The sequence below is a fragment of the Zygosaccharomyces rouxii genome, assembly GCF_000026365.1.
Source record: "Zygosaccharomyces rouxii strain CBS732 chromosome C complete sequence".
NCBI lineage: Eukaryota > Fungi > Ascomycota > Saccharomycetes > Saccharomycetales > Saccharomycetaceae > Zygosaccharomyces > Zygosaccharomyces rouxii.
This window is the reverse complement of record NC_012992.1, coordinates 750,287-768,611: the sequence shown is the minus strand read 5'-3', so window position 1 is coordinate 768,611 and position 18,325 is coordinate 750,287. Positions and strand designations below refer to the sequence as shown.

Here is an 18,325-nt window from a genome sequence, read left to right as displayed (position 1 = left end):
TGTCTGGAATCGAGTCTCTCGTCATTGCTTCTATATAGCAACGTAATCCCTCTAAAGTCCGAATAGCTCCTTTTTCATGGCGGTTCATGTCTGTCCATGCGTCTGAAAGACTTGTTTGGGTTAGCTGGTTAACTAGCTAACTTTCTTCCAGCTTTACTTCTAATTCTTCGAGAGTTAGTTCAATGGGACACCATACAAGTAATGCGATCTGCGATCTTAGTGTAATGTAGCCCCTTTTTACCCGTAGTTTACATGTTCTACCCCGGTACTGATCCAATTGTTGTAGGATGCTATCAGTTTTAGATAATTGACTGGCTGTGAAGTATTCTAAGTTTTCTTTGCCGAAAATTTCTATGCGTAGAATGCTTCTAGGGTCCACGAACCGATGGTCACCCGAAATGACGTTTGTCTTGGTACTGTTATCCTCGATTGCGACTAGTAAGGACCAATGGTTGATTGGATTGTCATTGGTGAAAAAGTATAGAATTTTGGCATTGATCGAAAAGCACTCTTGATCGAATTGAAGTGATGACGAAATTTGTGATGACGAGTTCGTCTCCAGAAAATCGTCGGTGGCTTTTTCAAGTTCTTCTAGATTGCTGCAATGTTTAATAGTATAGTCTGAAATGTCGGCGTTGATACTAGGGACATGGAAGGGTGATATTCTATCACCAAGCAAGTGTACATTGCGAGTATCGATGGCTTTTTGATAGAGTTGGAAAAGGTGTCTACGTTCTTCTAAAGTCAACGTCATACCGGCATGAATTGGCTCATACCCATAGGCGACGGCATTTAGTGACCCGCGATACATTTTAGTTTTGAGTGTCAAGACACATACGATTCGGGAAGCACTATGGTTTATAGTGTCTGGAGCGTAGGTTTGATCGAGTGTTTTGTTATAGACATTTTGAATCTTTTTACCAAATTCACGATAACGATCAAGATACATTAAGGTTCTTATTCCTTCATCCTCATCTAGCTTTTTTTCGTAGTGGACCACAAATTTATCAAATAAAGGATATTGTCTTACAGAATTTTTGGTGAAATCTGTAAATATTACTGAAGCGAATTTGCCTTTTTGTTTGGGGTCCGAAGATACCAATAGTGCTATCATTCTCACATAATGTTCATCTTGCTTTTTTAGATCTTTAAACCAGATGAGCTGATCTCTAGTCCTTCCGCTTGGTGGTTCTGATTCCGGTTCCGGTGACTTAAGAATCCATTGTAGAGTAAACTTGTCATCGAAGAGTGGTTTTTCCACTCTTTCGATCTCGATAGTATATTCTTTTTCTAGTGGCATAGCCTCAGATGATATTTCAATGCAATTGATTCCAGGAGATAGGTGAGAAGGTGTTTCAATTCCTTCTGGAAGAAAATATATCAAATTTTCCAAAGGATGCACTGCGATGAATCTTCCCTTGAGCTCAAAAATATCGCTTTCTTCTGCGTTGAGAATTGCTGGATCGATTCTTGTTCTTGATCTCTTTAGCCGCTTAGGTGGAGATGGACCTGATTCTAGGAAAGATGATGATTTGCCCATTGGTGAAGAAACTGTCCTTATTATTTCTTTACGTTTAGGTTCTGGTGTTGGTTCTAATTCTACTTCATATAACTCATCATTCTGCGTATTGATAGAATTAAAATCGAGTTGAGATTCGACTGTAATCAATCTATTTCCCGGAAATATCGGATTTGTAGAGGCAAGTGTTGTAGGAGTATTGTTACTCCCAGAATTTATACTTCTGAAACTATTTTGATAGTGGGAACCATTTGAGGTTGATGTCCTAGAATGATTGTTTTCGGATTGAGATGAGATACTTGATTGTTGCGTTGACTGTGAAACTTGTTTAGGCTCGGATTGTTCTTGTAGTAGTAGTAGTTGTTGTTGTTGTTGTTGTTGTTGTTGTTGTTGTTGTTGTTGTTGTTGGATTAAATTCGAATTAAAACCGATGGAACCGTTTTGGTGCATGAGTTGTAAATTTTGAAGGATACTACGAATGGTTTTCCCCACGTCTGTTGATGCTTCAAGAGCCAGCTCTTGAGCTTGAGTGAAAGATAATGGTTTAACACTTTCCAAATACCCCAAATAAGGGTCCTCGAACGGTTGATTTTGACTTGATTCAGAAGGGGTAGCCATGTAAAGGACTTTACACTCTAAAAAACAAAGACATTGAGTATGAATCCTATTCTTAATAAAAGTGATACCATTTTGTAGTTCTGGTATATCGAGATTGTACCAATTGCATATCAATTCAATTACCATCTTTGCCGACCTAGCACTGTCAGCATGCCTCTTCGGTAGTATAGGTCGATATGGTATTGAAGTTGGTGTCCCCATTGCAAAATTGTTCATTTCTAAACAGTAGAACTCATTCCTAGATTCAACCGATGTAAGTAGTGAAACGAACCTTACACATCCACAATTCCCAACAATTTCACCGATTTGAGCAGGGGAGTCCACATAAAGACAACTTGAACTCATCCTCTTGCTTGGTAGGTCGACTGCTTAATTGATTCGATAGGACAATGGGGTTCGGTGCGTTTTGGTCAGTTTGGCGTTAGCCCTTCTTCTCGCGCGTAGTTAAAGGTAGTTTAAGTACAATTGTCAATCAATCTCATCTTCAATTTGATAAATCTTGTCAGAGGAAACCAAGGTAAAAACAATGGCAAAGAAAAAAGTTATTTCTGTGACTCAAGAGGATTGGTATATTGAAGCTACTGAGTATGAGGAACAGGCAGAACGTTGGATTCTTTCGGATATTAAAAAGACTTTAAGATTTTACCTGCAAGCGCTTGAATGTTATGAAAGGGCTCTACAGGCTCCTGAAGGGTCCTCTACCGGTAGTTATAATATTTTATACAACGAGACTAGGCTTTTCTTACAGGTTTATACTGAATATGTGGCCAACAACGGATACATCAACGTTTTACAGTACATCAAACTTGATGATTTACCAGGAATTTCCAATTTGATCCTCAGTTTACCGGAAATTGTCCAGAGATTCCAAGCGGTTCAACAACGTTTCCAACAAGAAACCACTTGGGATTTCCATTTCAATATGCTAACCTGTTACTTGAGTCTTTTGGAATCAGCAGATACCTACAACTTAGTGGGTGAGGACGTTATACAATTGACGACTAAATACCTAGAATTGACCCAATCCTTGGTACAAACCGTTATGCAAAAATTACAATTTACATCTGATCAACCTAACAATGACCAGTTACCGGGATCTGCACCAAGAGAAGAGGTACCACCAAACAAGAGAGATGGCAGCGGTGTAGTGACCCAGACTAATGACGATGATGACGCTGACGGTTCTCAAAGGGTGGAAGTAGCAGATCAAGTTAATTACGAGACGATCGCGGAGATTTTAAGTAATGGGTTTAAATGCGTCCAAACACTGGTAGAAATTTGTGTAGATTCTCGCCAGGGTGAAAGCCGTTTGAATCCGGTTCAAGTTAATTTCCTTGAAGATGTCTCATCAAAATTTTGGCACCAGCTGACTGATATTCGTTCAAGTGTGGATTCGCTGGGTTTAGATCTATCACAGGCTGACATTTCCGGCATGGTTATTGATGCGTTGAAGCTAATCAATGATGGAGTTCCTGCCCTTGAGCAATACATCCTATCTGTGTCACCAAGAACATCTGAAGTGTTACTAGCACAAGTAGATCTTTTACAATTTGTCGTTGGATGTCTTGATCCAACAGCTGATGCTACATTGCAGTGGTCACTATGCACCTTGCTCAACAAAGTGTTAGAAGAAGCCCGCAGACAATTTACACATTTGAGAAGTAAGGTTTCATTGAACCCTACTGGAGATGAACTCAGTAGAATTACTTTCCACCTGTGTGATATCTACATAGACTCCTCCGATAACGAACTAACTAGATATTGGATCAGAAGGAGCTCAAACAACAATGGCAACAACAATAACGGCGATGCTGATGACAAGACTTGTCAAATACTTTTAAAGAATGCAAAGACCATGTTAATCAATGCTACACGCATTGCAGAAAGACCATGCGGCTTGCAAGAAAACGTAGTGGATAAATTGAAGCGTAACTACGTGTTCACACAGGCAAGAAACAGACTCCGTGCCTTAGAGAGTGGGAATATCCCCGTGGATCAGATCCAAGATCAGGACCAAGATATTCAAAATCATCCGTTTTACAGGAACCTGATTCTTTCTACGGGAAACTAGTTCATGGCTCTACGTCTCAACTGTGTTACAAACTGCATAAGATCAATCTATCATTCTTTTGTATCGTTCTAAAACCAGGTTGGTACCTCATCAGCCAGCCATTTGGAATTTTTATACTCTTTTCTATTCAGATCACTAACGCGAAATATTCCAAAGCCCACAAGGCGAGCGATGCTGGGCAGATAATTTTAGAACAGACGTCATGGGGAAGTTTGATGTTATAAAGGTATAAAGAAGTGAGTGTCTTGAACGTATTGTTTAAATTTTTTAAACTTTAGATGTGGTGAGTCCATTAGAGAATTAAAAAGAGAGATATTAAGAGAAACATCTGGCAAATAAGCCAATTTTTTCTTTAAAACAATGAGTTATCGGAAGTATGGACCCAACGGTGAGCAACTGAGGTACCGTGATCCGCTGGTTACGAACCCACCCTCTATAAGAGATCAGGATGTTGAAGATGAGGGTGAATATATTCCTATGGATACATACAGCGGATTTGTCAATGCGTTTCCGGCAGATCCAAATTTGCATGTGAACACTTCTTATTCAGATGCATTTATCAGTAATACTCCGGCTACACCATCTGACCAGCAAAATGTACCGTCAATTAACGTTATTCAACATACACCTGATATAATCGGTAGTTCTCAGTTACACCCAGGCCAAGCTGATATTAATCCTGGAAGTGAATATTTTGATGATGAAGAATACTACTATGGGAATCTACACGGTAATCCCGGTGGTTCTAGTAGGGGATCAAATAGCAGCGTTGATGATGTTGGTGATCAATCCGAAAGACCAATCTTGCAGCAAACAGCCAAGGACAATATGAGTTTTGTGTTTAATGATGATCCAATGACTATGAATGTTCGTAAGAGAGATAGTGAAGATGGAACAGATTTGGAGGATGGGTACATCGATCAACGTGGTGATGATTATCAGATTAATACTTTTCTAGGTAGGAATGGTGAGATGGTTGATCCATATACACAGCGTTTTTCTCCTCTGCAATCAAATTATAGTTCTCCCGGTGAAGAGTTGTTAGATGTTGAGGAGGATTTGAGTGGTAGTGGTGAACATAAGGATTTGGGTGATTACGATGAAACGAAGACGTTGGATAAAAGTACGAATTTCCAAACGTTGTCTACAGCATCCTCAAATAATGCATCGGGAGATGGTGAAGAACCAGAGAGGGCACTGCCAAAGAGATCTGCCACTATGATGAGAAAATTTAAACTGTGGAAGGGTAATTTTGTCTTTGATTCCCCCATTAGTGCTTCTCTGTTAAGACAGTACACTTCAGTTAGCAGTGAAAAGGTCTCTAATGAGTTTAAGTTTATGAGGTACCAAGCGGTTACTTGCGAACCAGACCAGATTGAAGAAAATAATTTCACAGTTAGGCAGTTGAACTACATTGTTCCAAGAGAAACTGAATTAATGATTGTGATTACCATGTACAATGAAGATCATTTCCTTTTGGGAAATACCTTGAAAGGTGTAATGGACAATATCAGACACATGGTTCGTGAGAAGAAATCATCTACCTGGGGGGCTGATGCTTGGAAAAAAATCGTTGTATGTGTCATATCAGATGGTCGTGCAAAAGTAAATGAAAAGGCATTAGCATTAATGAGTGCTCTAGGATGTTTCCAAGATGGTTTCGCCAAGGATGAAATTAATGATAAAAAGGTAAAGATGCATGTGTATGAACATACGACGATGATGAATATCACACAAGTATCAGACAAAGGTGTACAATTGGAAAGTAATGCTAATACTGTCCCAGTGCAACTGATGTTTGGTCTTAAGGAGATGAACCAACAAAAGATTAATTCTCACAGATGGGCATTTGAAGGATTTGCTGAACTTCTGCAACCGAATGTCGTTACACTGTTAGATGCAGGTACTATGCCCAGCAAAAAAGCTATCTATCATCTGTGGAGAGAATTCCGTAATCCACAAGTTGGTGGTGCATGTGGTGAGATTAAGGCAGATTTGGGTAAAAATTATAGAAAACTTCTTAATCCGTTAGTTGCATCACAAAATTTTGAATATAAGATGTCTAACATTTTGGATAAGACTACAGAATCAGATTTTGGTTTCATTACAGTTTTACCGGGTGCTTTCTCAGCATACAGATATGAAGCGGTGAAAGGTGTTCCATTACAAAAATATTTCTATGGTGAAAAAGTGGATGAGAAAAAATTTAATTTCTTCTCTTCTAACATGTACCTTGCTGAAGATCGTATCTTATGTTTTGAAGTCGTCACTAAGAAAGGCGCTAATTGGATTCTCAAATATTGTAGAAGTTCATCAGCATCCACAGATGTTCCCGAGCGTATTCCAGAATTTATCCTGCAGAGAAGACGTTGGTTAAATGGATCCTTCTTTGCAAGTGTCTATTCGTTTGTCCATTTCTACAGGATTTGGACTAGTGGTCATAACATTGTGAGAAAACTTATGTTGAGCATTGAATTCGTTTATTTGTTTCTCAATACGATTCTATCATGGTTTTCACTAAGTTCTTTTTTCTTAGTGTTCCGTATTTTGACCATGTCGATTGCATTAACCTACCATTCTGTTTTCAACATTTTATGTGTCGTTTTCTACTGGCTTTACGGTGTTTGTATCGTTTCCACTTTCATCCTTTCGTTAGGTAACAAGCCGAAGACAACAGAATGGTTTTATCTGGCCACTTGCATTTTCTTTGCCGTCCTTATGGCTTATATGATTTTTTGCAGTATTTGGATGAGTGTTAAATCATTTGAAAACATCCTTGGTCAAAAAGTATCATTTGTTGGTCTACTTACAGAGGAAGCCTTTAGAGATTTAGTCATTTCCCTGGGATCTACTGTGTGTCTTTATGCGACAAGCTCCATCATTTACTTACAACCATGGCATATGTTAACGAGTTTTTTCCAATACATTCTGTTGACACCATCTTACGTGAATGTTCTGAACATTTACGCCTTCTGTAATGTGCACGATTTGTCCTGGGGTACTAAGGGTTTTGCCGCTAAACCTCTAGGTAAGATTCAAGCTAAGGAAGATGGTACTTTCAAAATGGAGATCCCCATTTCTAGTCAAGAGATTCAATCGAATTATGACAAATACATTAATATTTTGGCAAGAGGTAGTGACGAAGATGAGGACGGTGGTAGAGAAATTGCTGATGAAGAACGTAAGGCTAGTTATTACGCCAAAGTTCGTTCTTTGGTCATTATCATATGGCTACTGACGAATTTCGGTGTGTGTGCCGCTGTAATGGAATATGGTGGTATTTCTGATTACTTAGCCATGAGGAATCAACCAGTTACTGATACTGATAATACAGCAAAAGGACATGAAAGACCTGTTATTACTGAAAAGGCTACAATATATTTCACAATCATTCTTTGGATCGTTGCCCTTTCAGCAGCCATAAGGTTTATCGGTTGTTCACTCTACATGTTGACAAGGTTTTTCAGAAAATTAAGGTTCCGTTAACCAAAAAAGAAAACCAGATTTACCAATTGCATTACCTTGTACTATTATTTTTTTTTTTTTCCTGGGGGAACTGGATAGAATATATCGGTGTATAACTTTACTAGCATTCATTTTTACATTCGCTCTGTAGTAAGAACGAACAGTTGCAACTCTAAAATCCTCGAGCATAGGAGATCAGAGAGATTCGAAGATGAGAATTGTTTTACAGAAAGTATCGCAAGCTGCGGTTACGGTGGAGTCTCGAGTAGTTTCAAGGTAAGTAGCATTGGCCTTAAAGAGAACAACTCTCCTGACTATATACTAACTGAAAGTACAGCATTAAGAATGGTTACTTCTTGCTTGTAGGAATCTCGACAGAGGACACTTTAGAGGATGTAGAAAAGTTGTCAAATAAAGTGTTGAGTATTAGAATATTTGGTGACGATAAGGATTTCCTTTGGAAGAGGAACATCAAGGATGCTGGAGGGGAGATCTTATCAGTTTCACAATTCACACTGATGGCAAGAACTAAAAAAGGTACTAAGCCAGATTTACACATGGCTCAGAAGGGACATTTGGCTAAAGAACTTTACGATCACTTCTTGACATTGTTACGTAATGGATTAGGTCAAGACAGGGTTCAAGATGGTGAATTCGGAGCCATGATGAGTTGTTCATTGACTAATGAAGGTCCAGTGACCATCACCTTGGACACCAAGGAATGATTGTGTGGCTTCAACAATTTTTGTCATGTGTACTGTATTTAAGATGAAGTAAGTTGATAGAAACAATTAGCCGAAACATAGTCTAAACAAGACAAAACATTAAAAAGAAAGTGAATCGAAAAAACAAATATGTGCAGATTTCTCATATTCAAGGGTAAAGAGCCACTACGTCTCTCACATCTCTTAACAAGACCTGCACACTCAATCATCAACCAGTCCTTTGATAGTAGACTAAGGTTAGATAGGAGGAGGCCTGTTAATGGTGATGGATTTGGTGTAGCATACTATCCACAAGATAAAGAATTAAACGATGACGGTCCCTGCTTATTCAGAGCTATTACGCCTGCATGGAATAACCAAAATTTGGAAACGTTAGCAGAAAAGACAAAATCTGAACTTGTATTTGCTCATGTGAGGGCATCAACTTATGGTATACTGTCAGAAACTAATTGCCACCCATTTACTTACCACTCGTTGTGCTTCATGCATAACGGTGGTATTTCAAACTTTGCCAAGATTAAAAGAACTCTTTTGAACCACATTGATGATGAATATTTAAATTTCCTCAAAGGCAGTACAGATTCTGAATGTGCATTTGCCCTATTTTTGGATACTCTAAGGAAATTAGGATATGACCCTGCTAAGGAAGAAGGAAATTTTGGACATGCGGCACTTCGAGAGGCAATGTTAAGGACAATTGAAATGATAAAGAATTGGACTAAAGAAGTTGGCAAAGACCTAGAACAAGTGGAACCGTCTTTATTAAATTTCGCAGTTACAGACGGATCCTCAGTCGTAGTAAGTCGCTACATTACATCCAAGACAGACGAGGCGGCATCTCTGCATTTTAGCTGTGGATCAAGATTTGTTGAATCGTCACCAGGTGAATACAGGGTAGAAAGATTAGACCGGAATCAAGATGTGATTATGGTTGCATCTGAACCTTTGACTTTTGAAAGAGGTGACTGGACGGCGGTACCAACGAATAGCATATTGACGATAAAAAACCAGACGATTCTATTACACCCAATAATCGATGAGTACTACCAAGAAGATCCACTCTATTTGAGAAACTCTGCTCTGGCAGAAAGTAAAGGACTGATGGGATCGGTGCCCTTGGCAAACGCGGTGGAAAAAGATGTGCCCCCCTTGGAAAGAGAGGGAAGATCAAGACCAATGTCAGCCGCGGCCCATCTGGCATAATGATATATACGTATAGATGTAAGCCAAAGCTTCCAGAGGACCCCAGGAAACCATACATACCATACATATATTGAGCTAAAAAAAAAAAAAAAGAAGGTTCGAATCAATTGCCATCCTGACCCCGAAAAATTCTAGAAATCCCCCTGGATGCTTGTCAATTCCTTCTTGAAAAGGGGATAAGTCTAGACGCAGAAAGTTTGCTCATTTTGAATCAGAAATCCATCCACAATTAAGCACGGCATTAGCAAATGCGCAACTTTAGCCAAGAATAAATTTAATGGCCAAGAATGCAATTAAAATGTCAGCACTGTTTAGTGCTTTTAGACATATGACCTTTCTGGAAAGACTATCTTGAGCTTATTTCTCTTTTCGGATGTTCCTTTCCTTTGATTTAATTTTCAACATGCAGGAAAAAGGAAGAGGACGAACTCCGACAATGCTAACAATCAAACTCATCACCTTGAAGTTGGGACCATATGTACGAATGCCAACCTAGTTCAGACTAATTTTGCTTTTTTTCTTTCTTTAAAATAGGTAAGTAGTCCACATGAGGGACTAATAATCAATACCCATCTGCAAGCGGTTAGCATTGGACCTTTTGGTAAGATTCCAAAGGCCACGAACTTTGGTAATTCCCATAGATGAGTTACGTTACGGTCCTGTATCAGATGATGTATGCATTCATCCACTCTATGAAGAATTGCTTAAAGAAGGAAAATATACACCTAAATACTATTACTCTCGGTCTAATCAGCTGATGCGCTCTGGAAATGAAAACTACAAAAAAATGAACTCCCTCCAACAGATGGACAGTGAAGCGGTGGCTCAATGGTAGAGCTTTCGACTCCAGTTAGATCCTGGAATATTCCGGAATTGGCAATCGAAGGGTTGCAGGTTCAATTCCTGTCCGTTTCATTCAAATTAATTTTTTTCCTTTTTCCCGAACCACAACAGACTGAAAACAAGTAGAAAATACCTCGTACACCACACGACACACACGATACACACGATACACTCGAACACATCGTACGGTATGCTTTGTTTAATTACGTTTGTCTGCTAATGTTTCTCCATAGTTCCCAGGAAGTCTCGTTAGTTTACTGTTACCCTTCTTGGATTTTCCCGCTGCATATATATTTTCCCTCCCGCTTTTCTGCTGCGTCTTTTTCTACCCGCTTTCTTGAGTTGTTTTTTCTTTTTTTTCGTCCTTTTTTTTGACTTGTCGTATTTTTAAATTCCTCGTCTCCTCCCCCGGTGGAAAGGTTTATAAGCAGCAAGATTAAATAGCAGAGATACTCTTACTTCTCTCCCGCACTTTTTCTCCTTCCTACTACTACTACACCGCCGCACACACACTCATGAAGCTTTCTAGTTTGTCTGTTGCAGTTCTGACAACTTTGAACTTGGTGGATGCCAGGATTCCAGGTACCGTAACTGTGACTTCATACGGTACCCACAAGTACGGTAAATTCGACAAGACATCGAGAACGAAGCACGTCGAAACCAGTAGTACTCACAAGTATGGTAAATTCGACAACACAAGACAGGCAACTACTACTCGTCACATTACGAGCTATCCAAACGACGCTGCTCCAGGTGCATCCAACTTTGGCGCTGCCAAGAGAGTGGGTCTAGCTGGAGGTGCTGGTGCGGTCGCTGGTGCCCTACTATTATTGTGAGTCTGTGTTTAGTGTGATGCTAAGAGGTGTTCTTTTGACTACGTCTTTTTCTTCTTTGTTCAGTTGATCGGTGCCATTCTTCGTTCGTTGCAATGAAAGGTGGTATTGATTGACAAGTTGCAACTGTCAAATTGTTTTTGAAAGTGTGTAGGTGTGTGTGTGTGTGTGTGTCGTGTCGTGTGTAGTGTGTAGTTAATAACGTTGCGTGTTAAGTTTAACGACTGGTGGGTTGTGCTGTTAGGTGTGGTGTACTGTTGTATGCAAGTAAGTATATACCCCGTGATAATCGCGTGACCCATCTAAAAGCATTTACCCGGCTTTCTAGTTTCTTTTCTCTGGCCTTCTTTCGTACGAAGGCCTCCACTCGCCATGCATCGCGTAACCATTGAGATGCTCTTCCAAGTTTTATTCAAATTTATACCCACTTTAACGATTAATGATGAGCAGACAATACTGGAGCTATAAGGATTAAAGTTTAAAGTAAAGGCAGTATTAGTTAATCATGGAGACTACGAATAAATTTGTCCCAGAATATAGACGTACAAATTTCAAAAATAAAGAACGTTTTTCAGCTGATGAATTACGTCGTCGTAGGGATACTCAACAAGTCGAATTGAGAAAGGCTAAGAGAGATGAAGCATTGGCTAAAAGAAGAAATTACATCCCACCTGCAAATGGTGCAGATTCTGAAGATGAAGATGATGCATCTGCATCTGCAGACCAACAATTTTATGCTCAATTACAACTAGAATTACCTGAAATGATTCGTCAAATTCAATCCCCGGACATGCAGGAACAGTTAGCAGCCACCGTAAAGTTTAGACAAATTTTGTCACGAGAACATAGACCTCCAATTGACATTGTTATTCAATCAGGCGTCGTTCCAACTTTGGTAAATTATATGAATGAAAACCAACCTGAAATGTTACAATTAGAAGCAGCATGGGCATTGACCAATATTGCATCAGGTACATCCGCTCAAACAAAAGTTGTTGTCGACGCAGGAGCAGTTCCACTTTTCATTCAATTACTATACACAGGTTCAGTGGAAGTTCAAGAACAAGCAATTTGGGCTCTTGGTAATGTTGCAGGTGATTCAACAGATTACAGAGATCGTGTACTACAATGTGGTGCGATGGAACCAATTTTGGGTCTTTTCAATACTAATAAAACCTCATTAATTAGAACTGCAATCTGGACACTTTCAAACTTATGCAGAGGTAAAAAGCCACAACCCGATTGGTCGATAGTTTCACGTTCATTGCCAACGTTGGCCAAATTAATCTATTCGTTGGACACTGAAACTCTAATTGACGCATGCTGGGCAATCTCTTACCTATCAGATGGTCCTCCAGAAGCCATTCAGGCAGTTATTGACGTCAGAATCCCCAAGAGATTAGTTGAATTACTAAACCACCAATCAACTTTGGTTCAAACTCCTGCGCTGAGAGCTGTTGGTAATATTGTAACGGGTAACGATTTACAAACCCAAGTTGTCATTAATGCTGGTGTATTGCCTGCATTGAGAAACCTTCTAGGATCACCAAAGGAATCAATCCGTAAAGAAGCTTGTTGGACAATTTCTAATATTACAGCAGGTAATACAGAGCAAATTCAAGCTGTTATAGATTCAAATATGGTCCCACCATTGGTCAAGTTATTGGAGACAGCTGATTATAAAACAAAGAAAGAAGCTTGTTGGGCGATTTCCAATGCTTCGTCTGGTGGTTTACAAAGACCTGAAATTATTAGATATTTGGTTTCACAAGGTTGCATAAAACCATTATGTGATCTGTTGGAAATTGCAGATAATAGAATTATTGAAGTGACACTAGATGCTTTGGAGAATATCTTAAAGATGGGTGAAGCTGATAAAGAAGCTCGTGGTCTTAACATCAATGAAAACGCCGATTACATCGAAAAGGCAGGTGGTATGGAAAAGATCTTCAACTGTCAACAAAATGAAAACGATAAGATTTACGAGAAGGCCTACAAAATCATTGAGACTTATTTCGGTGAAGAAGACGATGCCATTGATGAAAGTATGGCTCCACAAACAGCTGGTAACACTTTTGGCTTTGGATCTAACGTTCAACAACAATTTAATTTCAATTGATTAAGTGAGTACAGTATCATTAAATTACAACAACAACTTCTACTACTACTATTATCATTATTATTAATTTTTTCCTTTTTTTTTTTTCTTTCCTTTCTTTACCTCTACCCATCTCAAATTGTTTATATCAACTTTTCTCTGCCATTTTGTTTAATAGTTATCAAATCAAATCAAATCAAATCATAATTTCATATTGATTTTACACGAGATAGAATGGGATTTTTAACATTGTTTGAATATTTAAATACTTCATACACTTTCGCAGTAATATTAGCACAAAACGAAACCAATGTGTCGCGAAGCTCATTGAAAACTTATAATGTAAATAATAATCGAAATATTAGTTAGAATAGTTGAAATTCTTTCAAAAAGACCCTTTGGAACATTTATGAATGGTCTTTCCAATACACCTGCAAGTTATTTACCATCAAGGAGATCTCAATTGGTGAGTCAAAACCGTATCGCCAAGATTAACGAACTTTACGAACAGAAACAAAGACAACATCAAGATTCTGTAGTTTCAAATAATTCCACCTCAGTTGTTTCAGAGGATAATTGCGTACCGATTCGCGGACTGACAACCTATAGAATTCAAGGTCAATATAACGTGGACGAACCGTCCACAACGGTTAAACATGAAGAATTACCTAGTACCTTTGCAACTAATACAACAAAGAACCTTCAAGAACAAGAACCAGAGGATAATACTGATGAAGACTATGAAGATGAACTTAAATTCACACCAAAATTAAAATCTCGTAGAAGTTTGCTGACAATGAGGAAAAACTTCGAACAAGAAGCAAATTCACCTATATCTAATGATGAACCAAGCCCTATGGAAGACGTATCTACACCTCTGCCAAAAGTCAGACGTCGTGTGGGTTCACTACGTAAAAGTTTGGGAGATCCATTGCCCCTACCGTATTTACCAAGGGATTCTAGTCCAATTCATAAAGAACGTAGGGAACCTGTATCACAATCACCACATCTAGTATCTCCTTCCAATGTGGATAAAAAACGTCAAATAATGGAATCGAAATGGAGAAAATTGGTTTCACAGGATAAGTCCATGTTGGAATCTCGATTAAAAGAATTACGTAGACCATCACTCCCGACAACGATGCCACCGCCAAGACCTGATTCACCAACATTAGTACCACAAAAAACTTCCACTTCACTCCCGAATCCTCCTCCGCAGTCTTTAGAAGAATTACAACAAGAAATTATCAGTAATCGGCAAAGATTGGATGAAATCATTGTTCTATTGAATCAAAAACAAAAACCATCGTTACAATTCCCATCTTTGAATTTCCATTACCGATGGAATGAATCTACCTTCTGGACACTTTGTATTATAGCGCTCATACTGTGCAACTTCTACGTGTATTATTACTTGTAATTCCAAATATTGTCTTATTCAAAAGAGTAATGTATTTACAATATTAAATTCTCTATTCGTTAAAGTCATCCTTGGGTGGTCTACCATCTTCACTTCTCATATACCAGTCAATTGCTGCAGAAAAGGCTGCAAAACCTGCACAACCAACTGCAGCAGATTGTGGTCCACCTTTGTAAGCTAACCCACCACCAGTTATACAACCGGCCGAAACACCGTTGTACAAATCGTTCTTGCCTCTAAATGATTCAAGACAACATTCAACACCTGCATAGATTAATCCCAAATAACCAAAATTTTTAGCACTTGAATATGATCTCTTCCCCATATCTGCAAATTGTATCTTCACTTGCTGCTTAAACGGTAGATCCGCTATACTCTTTACATTTGTATTCAATCCATGGGGTCCTGTGGCACCCAGGGGAGTATCGTAAGCCATAGATGCCATGAAAAGACCAAAAACACCACCAAGCGCAAACCCTGTAACACCACTCATTACTGATTTACCAGGACATGAAGTCATAAAATTCATCACCATTTGAGCACCTTTTTCACCTTGCTCTTCAGGTGTCAATTCACTGTAAGCCCTCGTATCAGGCGGTGTGATCTGTTGTAGTCCAAATCCAGTATAAACCATGATGCTCTAGCCCTTATAGCTTTGATTATAGGGCTTTATTAGTGGTGCTCATCGCTTGTATGATAAAATTTCAGTACATTTTTCATCTAATAAAGCTCATCTTTGATGAACTCCGGGTTCGAAAAAAGATGTGATAAGGTCAACAATTTGATGCACCATTGGCACCCAAGAATCGGTTTTCGTACCATTCAAATGCCATATTAATATTCTGCAGATCCTAATTTATGTAATACTCAGATTTTGGAACCATGTATGCTGAGTTAAAAGATGGAATGGGGACAAGAGATGTATTTGACGGTTGGAATGTACAAAAGGTTTGGCAGAAGGAAGACGAAGCCTGGATTAATAGAACCCAAAATTCCGGTATGAAATTGCAGAACCCTGCTTTTGCTCAGGGCAAAAATTGGGAAAGACCAGTTATTTGCCAGGATATATTTTGGTCTAGAGATGGATCATCGATAGTAACGATTCATGATGATTATGGTATTCGACAGTACGTGATGAGCCTCGAGGGTAACACGGACCAATTGGTACCATACAGTAGGATGTTTAAAAGTCAGTCGATTGTAACCGGCCGAGTTCATCCTCTCTATTCATTATACAACGATACAGAAGACTTCAACGTATTGTTAACGGCATGCAAGGATCTACCATTGCAAATGTATTCTTTACAGGACACTGAAGGGCCTTGCTTGAACCATTACAATGTGATCAATAACGAAACTGGGAACTGGGAAATACCTCATGCCATTAATTGGAGTAACGAGGACCATTTTTTAATTGGATCTGTGAAGAATAGGGTCTCGTTATTCAGTTGTTATCGAAGCTCTCCAATATGGACTTCTCAATCTAAAAGAGGTAATTCTACCAGTAAATCGATTGTATCTTGCTTTAGTGAGCGACCTTATGGTGAATTTTCAAACGCTAAACATACTATATTTGGTACTTACAAGAACGAATTGCATCTTTTAGACCATCGTACACAACACCCGCAGTTTTTACACCGGTCTGCACAAGGTAGAGGTTACATACAACTTCTGGAAAGTTTTAATGGCCATTACTTATATGCCCTAAAGCGCAATACTAATCTCATCGATGTGCTGGACACAAGAGAATCTCACCGCCCAGTGAATCAATTGCAACTGCCTTTTACAATGGGAAATCAAAAGCACAAGGCCTCTATCACAAGCACTAATGGCCTAACAATCGGAACGGATGATGGTAAAATTGTCTGCTGGAGTTCAAATGCTATAGAATTTGGAGTCATAGATCGGAATGGACTAACATGTGATAATGGGGCCGGAGAAAAGCCAGAATTGACGCACGAAATGGGCCTGAATTCGAGTAGAATCAATATCGTTCAACAGAGCCCCACAGACTTTGGAGTCTGCGCATTATCATACTCACCAGACAAAATGACGTATAGGCCCGATGTTCATGCATCTTCAGGTATTTATGTCACAGAACTAACTACAGATTGGTTCGGCTTGTAAAAGTATCTCTAAAGAATCTTAGCTGTTGGTATTCTTTTAGTTTTGAACCCAATAGGTCCCTTTTATTAGTGATGTAGTCAGCTCTTAACGTCTCGGTATGTAGAGCTTGTCCCTCGTCATCTATATCTCTAATAGTCTCATCTGTAGCTGGATGATAATTGGTCTCCAGGGCATTAGGCCAAATTTTTCTAAAAGTGGGGAGGGGAGTCTGAGTTTGACGCCTTACCGGTATTGCAGGGTCAGTCATCGTATGTATACTGCTGCTTACGCTGTCCACATCCCCCAATTGTTTGTTATCCATATCCACATCACTTTCATTCTCATTGGATGTAACGCTTAATACAGAATTGGACCTCGAACGTCTTCGTGAAAGATCCATTTGGCGTGATCGCCTCATCACCTGTTCCTTTCCCCCAGTTACAAGTGGATTTGCTCTATCAAATTCAACATTACCCTTATCATCTAGCTGAGGTTCTGTGATCATCTCATTAAAGGTATTCCACTGCTTCATGGTATCGAACAACCTTCTAATCAGTAAAATATCACTTAGTGAGTCAGATTTGGGAGTATCGATTTTCAATTTAGAAGATCCCAAACTACTGTCAAATCTTGATTCAAAAATAGATGTTTTCAATTCATAAAACTCTAGTAGTTCATCATCTTGTTGCACGCCAGGCTCTTGGATAGTTCTAAATGCACCAATGCAAAGTTTGCGCTCCTTAATACTCTTGTGAGGGTCTATCACAATTGCAACGTAGGGATCTTGGAAATTTTGATTTAATTGTTGGGTATGCATATCTATACTGCTTAACCAGCAATCGTACCCAGGGTGAGAATGATACCAACCAACTATATTTTGATTCGCAGGAAGCATCTCATCAACATATTGAACCATGTACTCATAGGATTCGGTCTGCGCATTGACCCTGGTCTCAGTACCTTCTACAGGCAATTCAAATATATCGAATATTACGAACTGATCGTTCATGGTAGTACCTATAAGCATTCCCATTACCTCTATGTTTCCGCCGCGCAAGGCATGTTCTAGTGCCTTCAAACAGGCCAATCTTGATATCGATACCGAACTGAAGAATCTTGGATTGTTACTCCAGGGATTTTCATTTCTGCTGGTTCCTGAGGCGCCTCCTTTGCCAATGCGTCGAAGTAGTTCCCCTTGTGTAAGAGACTCATCGGAATGATTAGTCTCGTAGGATTTTTGTAAAAGGTCATCATCTGGCATGTAATTCTCTTGAATACGTTTCCTCAATGAAGAAACAGTCTCATCCTTCAATGGCATATTTTCCTAAGGTTTTCAGATGCAATTATTGGTCAATCCTATATGTTTAAATGTTATCATAAGGAATAAGATCTTAAAGTACCCTTTCTATATACAAATAATCGTA

At 39.1% G+C, this 18,325-nt stretch overlaps 11 protein-coding genes and 1 non-coding gene across 12 annotated transcripts; 9 read left to right on the top strand and 3 right to left on the bottom strand.

Moving 5' to 3' along the window:
- Positions 1-136: 136 nt before the first annotated feature.
- On the bottom strand, positions 137-2,482 carry CDC13 (telomere-binding protein CDC13; the record flags this gene model as incomplete). Its single annotated transcript, XM_002496038.1, has 1 exon — positions 137-2,482. One exon carries the CDS (start codon positions 2,480-2,482, stop codon positions 137-139), a length of 2,346 nt encoding a protein of 781 aa, XP_002496083.1.
- Positions 2,483-2,663: 181 nt separating this feature from the next.
- ZYRO0C10076g (uncharacterized protein) lies at positions 2,664-4,208 on the top strand (the record flags this gene model as incomplete). Its single annotated transcript, XM_002496037.1, has 1 exon — positions 2,664-4,208. The coding sequence occupies one exon, from the start codon at positions 2,664-2,666 to the stop codon at positions 4,206-4,208; it is 1,545 nt and encodes a 514-aa protein (XP_002496082.1).
- A 360-nt stretch (positions 4,209-4,568) lies between these two features.
- CHS1 (chitin synthase I) lies at positions 4,569-7,694 on the top strand (the record flags this gene model as incomplete). The annotated part of the gene is made up of 1 exon (XM_002496036.1): positions 4,569-7,694. One exon carries the CDS (start codon positions 4,569-4,571, stop codon positions 7,692-7,694), a length of 3,126 nt encoding a protein of 1,041 aa, XP_002496081.1.
- A 190-nt stretch (positions 7,695-7,884) lies between these two features.
- Positions 7,885-8,398, top strand: DTD1 (D-tyrosyl-tRNA(Tyr) deacylase; the record flags this gene model as incomplete). Its single annotated transcript, XM_002496035.1, has 2 exons — positions 7,885-7,949; positions 8,011-8,398. The coding sequence occupies 2 exons, from the start codon at positions 7,885-7,887 to the stop codon at positions 8,396-8,398; spliced, it is 453 nt and encodes a 150-aa protein (XP_002496080.1).
- A 129-nt stretch (positions 8,399-8,527) lies between these two features.
- DUG3 (glutamine amidotransferase subunit DUG3) lies at positions 8,528-9,601 on the top strand (the record flags this gene model as incomplete). Its single annotated transcript, XM_002496034.1, has 1 exon — positions 8,528-9,601. The coding sequence occupies one exon, from the start codon at positions 8,528-8,530 to the stop codon at positions 9,599-9,601; it is 1,074 nt and encodes a 357-aa protein (XP_002496079.1).
- Positions 9,602-10,415: 814 nt separating this feature from the next.
- On the top strand, positions 10,416-10,516 carry ZYRO0C09988r. Its single transcript has 2 exons — positions 10,416-10,451; positions 10,481-10,516. It is a non-coding gene; the product is annotated as a tRNA-Trp (tRNA).
- A 443-nt stretch (positions 10,517-10,959) lies between these two features.
- Positions 10,960-11,280, top strand: ZYRO0C09966g (uncharacterized protein; the record flags this gene model as incomplete). The annotated part of the gene is made up of 1 exon (XM_002496033.1): positions 10,960-11,280. One exon carries the CDS (start codon positions 10,960-10,962, stop codon positions 11,278-11,280), a length of 321 nt encoding a protein of 106 aa, XP_002496078.1.
- A 502-nt stretch (positions 11,281-11,782) lies between these two features.
- Positions 11,783-13,396, top strand: SRP1 (karyopherin alpha; the record flags this gene model as incomplete). Its single annotated transcript, XM_002496032.1, has 1 exon — positions 11,783-13,396. The coding sequence occupies one exon, from the start codon at positions 11,783-11,785 to the stop codon at positions 13,394-13,396; it is 1,614 nt and encodes a 537-aa protein (XP_002496077.1).
- A 388-nt stretch (positions 13,397-13,784) lies between these two features.
- On the top strand, positions 13,785-14,795 carry KAR1 (Kar1p; the record flags this gene model as incomplete). Its single annotated transcript, XM_002496031.1, has 1 exon — positions 13,785-14,795. One exon carries the CDS (start codon positions 13,785-13,787, stop codon positions 14,793-14,795), a length of 1,011 nt encoding a protein of 336 aa, XP_002496076.1.
- A 52-nt stretch (positions 14,796-14,847) lies between these two features.
- On the bottom strand, positions 14,848-15,429 carry TIM22 (translocation channel protein TIM22; the record flags this gene model as incomplete). The annotated part of the gene is made up of 1 exon (XM_002496030.1): positions 14,848-15,429. The coding sequence occupies one exon, from the start codon at positions 15,427-15,429 to the stop codon at positions 14,848-14,850; it is 582 nt and encodes a 193-aa protein (XP_002496075.1).
- A 248-nt stretch (positions 15,430-15,677) lies between these two features.
- Positions 15,678-16,922, top strand: SWT21 (Swt21p; the record flags this gene model as incomplete). The annotated part of the gene is made up of 1 exon (XM_002496029.1): positions 15,678-16,922. One exon carries the CDS (start codon positions 15,678-15,680, stop codon positions 16,920-16,922), a length of 1,245 nt encoding a protein of 414 aa, XP_002496074.1.
- Positions 16,900-18,219, bottom strand: RRI1 (COP9 signalosome catalytic subunit RRI1; the record flags this gene model as incomplete). The annotated part of the gene is made up of 1 exon (XM_002496028.1): positions 16,900-18,219. One exon carries the CDS (start codon positions 18,217-18,219, stop codon positions 16,900-16,902), a length of 1,320 nt encoding a protein of 439 aa, XP_002496073.1.
- Between the last annotated feature and the right edge of the window lie 106 nt (positions 18,220-18,325).